This window comes from Ruditapes philippinarum, unplaced genomic scaffold (genome assembly GCF_026571515.1).
Source record: "Ruditapes philippinarum isolate M1 unplaced genomic scaffold, ASM2657151v2 ctg5409_1_1_1_1, whole genome shotgun sequence".
In the NCBI taxonomy this organism is placed as follows: Eukaryota; Metazoa; Mollusca; class Bivalvia; order Venerida; family Veneridae; genus Ruditapes; species Ruditapes philippinarum.
In genome coordinates this window covers 33,856-43,791 of record NW_026853260.1, presented here as the reverse complement: position 1 = coordinate 43,791, position 9,936 = coordinate 33,856, and the positions used below count along the sequence as shown (strand labels likewise).

The 9,936-nt window shown below is 33.5% G+C and overlaps 1 protein-coding gene across 2 annotated transcripts; it reads right to left on the bottom strand.

Annotated features, from left to right (window-relative positions):
• Window positions 1-837: 837 nt before the first annotated feature.
• On the bottom strand, window positions 838-9,552 carry LOC132736320 (uncharacterized). Of its 2 annotated transcripts, XM_060723430.1 has the most exons (7): window positions 9,465-9,552; window positions 8,522-8,761; window positions 4,574-8,118; window positions 3,773-3,843; window positions 3,370-3,546; window positions 2,678-2,812; window positions 838-2,078 (listed from the first exon to the last, which is right to left on the bottom strand). In XM_060723430.1, exons 3-7 carry the CDS (start codon window positions 4,891-4,893, stop codon window positions 1,912-1,914), a joined length of 870 nt encoding a protein of 289 aa, XP_060579413.1. In that variant the 5' UTR covers window positions 4,894-8,118; window positions 8,522-8,761; window positions 9,465-9,552; the 3' UTR covers window positions 838-1,911. The 2 variants fall into 2 exon arrangements, with proteins under 2 accessions (XP_060579413.1, XP_060579412.1); XM_060723429.1 differs by lacking the exons at window positions 838-2,078; window positions 2,678-2,812; window positions 3,370-3,546; window positions 3,773-3,843 and having other exon boundaries at window positions 4,913-8,118.
• Between the last annotated feature and the right edge of the window lie 384 nt (window positions 9,553-9,936).

Sequence of the window (9,936 nt, the reverse complement as noted above, 5' to 3'; positions counted from 1 at the left end):
ACTTATGTGACTGAACTATCATTTCCTTTGCAAGATGACAAAAAACCACAAAATGTAAAAGTAAAAGCTTTGTAGTAAAGGCTATTGTTCGGAAAAAAAAATCAACAATGGATTCGAGAACACTATACCAGTTCAAGGATTTAGGATAAGTCCAGAATTGCACATCCCGTGTAACCTCTCCAAACATATGGCTAAAATAGACACCAACAATATGTCAAATTGTATAAACTTTATCATATTTGTTCGAGATGACAAAGAGGTCAAATGATTTTTATTCGGCGTGATATTAGCCGATAACCATTTGAGAACACCAAACATCTTAATTCCACGAACGTTTAGTATCAAGTTACGTAGAACCCCTGGCTTAGATGTTATTTATTTCAAACACCATCTTGATTGACCCCATAAGGTCAACTGTCTCATTTTAATAAAAGCTGTGTCGGTGCTTCTTCTAAAATCTATACTTTAATCGATGTTTGTACATTTTAGTTACAAACAAAAAGGACATTTTAAATGGTCTATGATGGAAAGTATGCATTGCATAAATATAGTATTAAGTAATATGTGTGATAACAAACCATGAACAGATTATATGTGGATGTGGATGTGGATAATTAAATGGTCTAGAACAAAATATTAGTAATTCATTATATAAATGTCATATAAAACTAATGTTAAATTTGTTTGTTTAAGAAGAGTTTTGCAAGTATGTCCAAATGATACGTTTCTAATGTACTTCTTGAAAATGTGCCCATTGTAGACCAATCCACTTTAACAGGCATTTTCATCTTGAGTCGGCAGATGGATCGGGGCATTCTCTAATGTACAAAAGTTAAAAATATGTACAGACATGTTTATTTCGATTTAGAACCACTAGCTCACTTAATTTTATCATGAATTTACACCTTACGACATCAAACGGTAATGTTGCGACATTAAATGGCAGGGGAAAATCATGTGACAGTTAACATTGCGAAATTTTATGGCAGAAGATTTTGCGACATTCAACGGCAGTTATGGCATTTTGCGACAATGGTGCGACATTTAGCGACAATTAGCGCCATTGCGACATAAAACGGCGCCACATACAAGATATACTGAAAATAACTTATCTAAAAAGGTATAAAAATATATTTATTTATAAATTATTCAGCAATAAACAACAACAACAACAACAGTAACAGCAAAATCAACATTAAAATAATGTCACTATTTACAACATGTAACAGAGGAAATACTAACAATGTAAAAAAGTACTTAAATAAATGATGTACAACTACTAGTATAATATTACTTTGATACTAATAAAACTCTTTGTATATGATGTGAAAAAAAGAACAACTAGAAGTATAACATTTACATTAAATAAAGCAATATCATTATCTGATCTCATCATAAATACACAACAAAGGTCCATACTATCAAAACATATCGTCAAGCCTGATAAAGTACTTGAATGTACTTATGTGACTGAACTATCATTTCCTTTGCAAGATGACAAAAAACCACAAAATGTAAAAGTAAAAGCTTTGTAGTAAAGGCTATTGTTCGGAAAAAAAAATCAACAATGGATTCGAGTACACTATACCAGTTCAAGGATTTAGGATAAGTCCAGAATTGCACATCCCGTGTAACCTCTCTAAACATATGGCTAAAATAGACACCAACAATGTGTCAAATTGTATAAACTTTATCATATTTGTTCGAGATGACAAAGAGGTCAAATGATTTTTATTCGGCGTGATATTAGCCGATAACCATTTGAGAACACCAAACATCTTAATTCCACGAACGTTTAGTATCAAGTTACGTAGAACCCCTGGCTTAGATGTTATTGATTTCAAACACCATCTTGATTGACCCCATAAGGTCAACTGTCTCATTTTAATAAAAGCTGTGTCGGTGCTTCTTCTAAAATCGATTGTTGTGTTTGAATTCTTTAACCATTGTTGCAAGGTGTTCCATTCCTTCATATATTCCTTCCCCGGTAGTTGCGCACGCAGCTTGGATATACCATTTCCGGCCTGTTAGCTTCTGCAAGTGTAATTCCTCAATTACTTTTGAAGGACTCATTGCATCTGTAAAATTGAGAGAGAGAAAAAAATAAATCAAACAAAGAAACAACAATAACAATAATAAATTAGAAAACAGTTCAACACAACACATGCAGATCTTTGTCAGAAATACTCGACATAGATGCTTTTAAAATGTTGTGTTAGTTTTTCAATTTATGATTTCATCAAGTGATCTGGATTTTGTTCACAAAAAACATCATTGCCTTGCTGAAGTTACCGGTTCATAGCGTGATAGAAAATCGTGTAGAGCTGTATGAACAGTACTGTACTGTTCGTTAGCACGTTCTAAATACTGAGACATAGATATAAACGTCTTCTTCCATTTTCTCCATTATTTTGAAAGCGTTCCCTTCTGCATCTGTTTTGTTTTAGGTTATCCGGACATTCATCAAATATTTTTGATGCCACATTACTGTAAACCACCAGATGATTAGGTTATGTATTCTTATTAGAGAAAAAAACATGATCTAAGACTGTGTAACAGTAACCTTTATCTCGCGATATTCCAAACTATTCAGTGGCTCATTTTAGTTTCAAAATAAAAAATCCGGATTTATTAATCATATATACATAGTTAAGTAATTACATGACATTTAACTTACTTGGCAGATCTTGTTTATTAGCAATAATACACACGGGCACGCCTCTCATTTCTTCCCCTTCTAGAATACCAAACAACTCTTCACGGGCCTCTGACATCCGCTCTCTATCAGCGCTGTCCACTACATATATCAAACCTGCAAAATATTCAAATGGTTAATTATTGTTTACTCATGTCGAGATACACTGTACATGTTTTAAAGCAGCACGCCTCCAGATTCACGCTAATTTTCAAGAAAATTTTGAAAATATATTTGAATGTGTAATATTGTTAAGTAACAAAAAGGAAGCAAATAACACATTATCAATGGCACTTACAGATCACGTAAATTACCAAAAAGTAGTCAAAATAAACATAAATAGCATTTACTGCGTTAGTAACGCAGTAGAAATATAGTTGTAATTACTGAAAAATCAGTCATTAATCGCACATAATATGTAAAATTTTTCTTGAATCTTAAAACTTTTTACCTTCCTTACATCTTAGAACAGTTCTCTCAAGTTGATTTAATTGAAATATTTTGACTCGTCTGGAGGCATGTAGCTTTAAGCTTAGATTATTTAACTTGAAACGAAATTGAACAAAGAAAAGTATTGGAAAAGCTCTGAAGCAGCTGCACCATGAAAATATCAACAGTTTTGGGAGTATCTAAAATCGTAATTAGCGCACGCAACAATAGTCGGGTACACGTACCTTCAGAATTTTCCGTGTACCGTTTCCACAAAGGTCTTATTTTTCCTTGGCCTCCAATATCCCATACAGTAAACTGTAAACCCTTCACAGGAGTGACAGTTTCTACGTTAAAACCAATAGTAGGAATGGTAGTAACTGTTTCATTCAACTTGATTTTGTACAGCACAGTTGTCTTTCCTGTGTATAAATAAGATTACATTTCTCAATACAAAATAAACATTCAAAAAGCATCGAATTTATGAAGCTTTTCACTCAAATAATTAAAATTCGAGACAAATCAATCAATCAATCATTTATATAAAAATGAATTGAATAAGTAAATAAATAAACGAATGAATAAATAAATTAATTAAATAAATAAGTACATGTAAATAAATAAATAAATAAATAAAAGTTAATATACCTGCAGCATCCAGTCCGAGCATAACAATCCGGGCTGGGTCCGCTCCCCAGTCCTCAAACAGATTATACAATCTTGATAGAAACATACCCATGATTAATTAAGTAAAATACGTCCCACAGAGCTAGTAATGTATTACAGAAATTAATAGATCAACTTAAAGATCTAAACTATATATTTCTTGAGTATTCGTATTCGACTCGTTATTCGGTATTGAATGTTTTGCTTTAAGACGGCCAGCTTTGATATATATAGTAAATGCAAATAGGATATCGTCATTTTAATTCGGTGAAATTTAAACGCGTTTCTACTTCCAGCGTGGACGAAATAATGTCATGATTTAATCCGAGCGTTTTGATTGGTTGATAAAAATAAAACGGAATTCTCACAACCTATATTTAGAAAACCATTAGTAACGATGTAAATAATACTATAAAACAATTACGAATAGTTCAACTTCTGTTACAGTCACCATAAAAGTTTAAATATACATGCATATACTAGCGAATCAAAGAGTCAAAATACACAGATGAATGTTGATAGTTTTGATACACGCGTATTTCACAAGGATCCGAGCGTTAAATATTAATTATGATTCATATAAATTTGTTACCGATTGATTTCAGTGCACAGCCATACGAGGAGTATGTCGTAACGGTGTCATTCGATCTTTTGTTTTTACGAAAAGCATGTTAGATAAGAAACTTTGAAGAATCTATGAAAAAACTGCACTAAATTGGATGTAAAATTAACAAAAATTTTGAGCCAAAAAGTATTTCAATGAGACTAAGAACATACAGTAACCTGAAAATTGACGGAAAGTTAAGATAGCCCTGATGGTGGCTGTAATGCCACCTACTTTGTAAGACCCCGCCTTTAAGACGTCTCTGTGTGTAAGGAGCTTGGAATCCTGACACCCTTACTCGTCGTCCCAAACACTGTGTAAGGCCCGTCCCCCTGTTTTCTATCAGCATCAGCAGCTGCTTTCCAAGTTTTAGGATCGGAGGTAAATACAAAGTTGGATCTACCGAAGTGTGAAAACAAAATTGGGTTTCACCTGTCGTTCTGCCGATTCCCTGTGTCACTCCACGACGCGCTAGTACCAAATGGAAAAGTGTGTACATATCTGACTAAACACTGTGCAATCAGAAAACAAAATTGTAATCCTCTATCTTTCAAGGGAAACAATGGGGTGAAATACCAAAATGTTATCATGAATGTTCCAACAACTATAGTGCTATACGTCAGAAAAACACTATTATCTGTACATGTAAAAATGAAACGTCTAACTATCAGTGTCGTTATTGTAAAATACATATATTTTGAGAGGAAAGGCGAAATTGTTTGTTTGTCTCATTTGTCTATGAATTTCACTATTTTTCTTTCTCGTCAATTGCAAGCGTAGAGCCCATGTTTATAATTTCATACTATATTTATTTAAAATGTACGTCTGATTTATTTCTTGGTTTCCTATTTAACTACATTTTTAGTTTTTCTCTATACTCGTATTTCAATGTACATATAATCTCACACTTCCAATGCATTTGCCTTGCACATATCAACTAATTTTTTAAACATCATCTGTTTGTGACCAATCATCTGAACTCGCCAAATCAATCTTGATGTTGATAATTTGAGCTGTCCACAATGTTTCTGTGAGCTGACCTTTTTATTCTCTTAAATTTCTTTGTACACACCTAGGCCTAATTGGAAGTGATGATATGAGTTTCCTCTGTATTTTTTCCTTTAGACATCATCATCATAGTGTCAATGTGTTTTTGTTGATCCTATCCTTAGTGATCATCTGAAACTTCGTTGGTTCGCTTCATAACTTGTTGATGTTGTCTCGTGATATTTTATTTATTCAAGTTTGCCCGTGTGCAATTAATTTCCTCTCGGCATTAAGTTTGCAAATATTGAATTATTGTTCGTATAGCTTAGTAACTTGACACAATGCCGGATAATTCGTCTATTACACAATCAGCCATAACACTCAAGAAGGAGGTCACTGGTGCGTAAATTTGAAATATTTCTTCAGCAATTCATTTGCAGCCGATGTGTCAAAGAATGTAGAATGTAATATAAAGTACTATATTCCTTTATTTTGTAACACTTCGGAAATGTTCAATCAATGATATCAATGTTAAATAGATGTAGATATATTTAAGAAATTAACATTGAAATAAATTATAAAGTTTAGTGTCTGAGAAAATTGAGATTAACCTATTACCTATCACAGGTCACAGTGTCTTTGGCCTTTCATCGTTTGAACACATGTAAAACTCATATAGGTGCATTCAAATAATTATAAAGTTTCAATATATTATAAATTTGTTCGAATTGAAGTTTATACGGTTAACCAAAAAGGTGAACCTAAGCCGATGAGTGCATGGTGCACCAGACTGTTGTTTCTGTTAGATTTACATAAATTTCCATGGAAAATTGTTTTATTAGGGTAAAGAATTTAACATATGATGGAACATGGCAGAATATGCAAGAAAAATATCTGACATATGTTTGCGGTTCAGATCGGAATACCTGTCCATCGTGAACCCGATAATGGGCGGGTCCTCTTCGTACGGATATTCCGATCTGAACCGCAACATACGACAGATGCTATTATTCATATCTTTTATTCCCCTTCTTTGCATTTTACCCATTTTTTAATCACCATGCCGTATTTAGAGGAATAATATGTTTTTGCAGAAATTGTCTATGTTTTTGTTTCCATTATTGACCTATACATTTTACAAAGTAATTTTTATTATTAAGTAATCATTGCGTTTTACAATTTTTATTTAAAATAAATGCATGTGCGTAAAATAGACTCCCTTTTCACAGGCTCAAACATGACACATTTTTTTCCAACCACTTAAACACATTTTTATTTGAAGGTAGTCTAATAAACTTAAATCAAAAACATCTTCAGATATATATAAACAAGTTCTGAAAATATAAAACACTTTTACCATGTAGATTCTTGTTATGAAAATTTGGATTTGATGAATACGGACCTGCTTGGCAAGAGTGTGTAACCATTTATAAATACTGTTGTCTATTGCTTAAACAAAGCCATTCTTTTTGTTTGCATATCTTGGATAATTCCTTAAGGAAAATAATCAGAAGCAAACCAAATTATTCTAAATTTAGAATATCCATTAGTTTGTAATCTTTAAATGTCTGTTAATGGCGTATTTGAAATGTAAAAAATGGCTCCTTTGAGGTCAAGATTATACTTATGCGTAAATAACTTTTTCAATAGTTTTTTTTCTAACTTGAAATGTCAATGTCAGATAGTATTTCTTCCTAATGTGTTTAGTGACCTGCTATTTCAATTATAAAGTTATAAATCGTGGTGACCACAAATCAGCTTTTTATGTCATGTTTCCTTGAACACCAGTGCACGTAACGTGCATGGAATGCGACTAATGTAGACAGTAGAACTTTTCATTTCGCTTGAAATATTCACCTTTGCTGCTGACCATTTAGTTTTATCAGAATTAAGCCCGTCACTTGAGTTCATATGAAAACGTATCTGGGCCTTTCCAAAACGAGCAGAAATTATTATTGGTTCACGCAGTATGAGTTTTTCTCCTTTTGTATCGAATTCACATTCATTTTCTTTCAGAGAAAAGTTCACCTTGTCCACATGAGGTACAAAGTCCCCGTGTATGGCAACAAGATGTATAGTTTTTGAGACGCTCAGAGCAAGAACACACTCCTGATAATAGGGATTCAAAGGCATCTTGTCGAACCTCTTTATTATAACTCTCTTACTACTTGAGAACTTTCCAACATTCTGTACTTCTTGGTCATCTGTTTTAACAGCCAAGTGGTGGTATATCATCAATAGTTCTTCAGTTGTAAGGATTCCAGTTGGCTCGACTTCTTTCGCGAACACATCAATTGGCATCAGGGGAAATCGAATCATGAATATTATTTCACCGATACATGCTCTTAGGTTTTCTGATGAGACCTCTAAGCCTTTTCTTATACATTCAGACTCTCCCCATCCTTTAACTGCTGCGAAAATGAAAGATTCATCGCTGCAGAGATTGTCGTTTTTGACGATTTCCAAAACACTTTCAAAAGCAAGTGTATGGAAATCTTTGGATATAAAGACCTCCTCTGAATTGCCAGTAATAAAATCAATGCATTGTGTTGCAAGCTGGGCCTCGTCATAAAGTTTTGCTTGTTCATAAATGGTACAAGCAGTGTCAATGCCGATTTTGGTCTCCAAAAATTTCGCACATTTGTTTGCCATATCATACAAGGCATACTTTTTAGCAGCATAAAGACAGCAAGAAACGTTATTGACATCCAGTTCAATATCATCCGAGTACATATACCTGAAAATGTTTTTGGTGTGCTTTAGTTTTACATTGAAATCTACAAGAGGAATCTAAGATTTTTAAATAACCTTCTTCACAATATCATTTTCAAACTTCCATAAAAACATTTTGGGAAAGGACAAAGTTTTCTATCATGTAAGTCTGTTTAATGTTTAAGTGGCTCATTAGACATTTTTTACCAAAAGGCCATAATTTGAACTTAGAAAGCTTTAAGGATCCATTGAAGCAAGTTTCTGAAGTTTATTCAGTTATGAATATAAGGTTACATTAAAACAATTGATAATCGGACAATGTCAGTCAATGCATTTTATTTTGAAAAGTTGAACAAGAAAATCAAATCATCGTATCTTTTAATTGAATATACATGTATGCCAAGATGTATTAGCAAACAAATATTTACCGTAAAACCATTTTCATCGTACTACTGTCAATATCTTCAAGCATGATTGTATCTGAACTTTCTGCTAGAGACCCGTAAAACGTGGCTTCAAAAACCTCACTGCGCATGCTTAGAAGAAGTTTGTGCGCTGGAAGTTTATAAGTGTCGTCTTTGAAAGCAAACCAGACATCGGCGAGGTGATCCGACATACAGAAATAGTTCGTGTCACCTTTCAAGTTCCTTTCGGTTCTTTTTCTCTGCCTTTTCATGAAAAGAAAAGAAAATCAATATATTTGCATCTCGTTTTATTATATGCATATTTATAATGCCAGACGTTTATAAAGTCCGTTTTCATTGAACAACTACGACATTCAGCCGTTCGGTTAACGTATAGCGTTGGACTGTGTATCGGACGACCCGGGTTCGATTCTCGGACGGTGCTGGTCATTTTCGTTGCGATTGATCATGAAATCCTTTCTATGACCATTCGCACTGTACCTCTCCTCGAGCATGTACGGAAGTTTTCAAGTTCCTTGCGAAAGTGAAGGCAACTATAGTATTGGTTAAGTGCTTGGCAGTCTGCCCAGGGACGATGCAGTGGCTGAACTGTGCTCTAGTAAATTCAATGTGTATTACTGCCGTGATCCGAGTGAAAACTACCACCACCACCAACACTAACCATGACATTGATAAAATTGTTTATCATAAATCGCTGAACTAGTAGCTTGGTACTCTGTTAATACTTTTAATTCATTCAAGTGATATGCTTAAACAACGATATATTATAAAGAAATACACAACAAGAATCAGTTATTCCAAGCTGCTAAAGAGTTCATCACAACCAGTCAGCGCGGAAATTATCGATGTTTGAATAAATATCTGGAAGATCAAATATGAAATAGATCGATTCTGACTATTGTCAATATTTTAATATTCAGTTACATACGAAATCAGAAACACTAACCCTTCATTTATAACCAAATCATGACCATCTTGCAACGGCGATTGCTTTGTTTCTTCAGTTTCCATCATCTATAAAAATAACATTTACAATACATAATAGCTAGTTATTTTCAAGGACCTAACGGAAGCAACTATAGACGAATTAAAAAGATGTTAGCCTAGGAATTTTTGTATCTTTCTCCACTGAACTCGTTTTTGTGTGTGTTTGTTTCATTGTTAAAAATATGATAAGAAGGACCGCTCAAATGCACTGAAATCAATAGGAATAGTATGGAATATAAATGTAATTAAAAATCGCCTATTTGGTTTTATTAAAAATGTTTTTGATAGACAATATATATAACGTGCTTCATAACTTCAACCCTTGCATTAGTTCAAGCAGTATTCAACATTCAACACTCTACAGACATTCTAGTCGGCGACAGTCGGATAATGATTTCGGTTTTTTTCTTGATCAGCGTGAAGTTTAATGT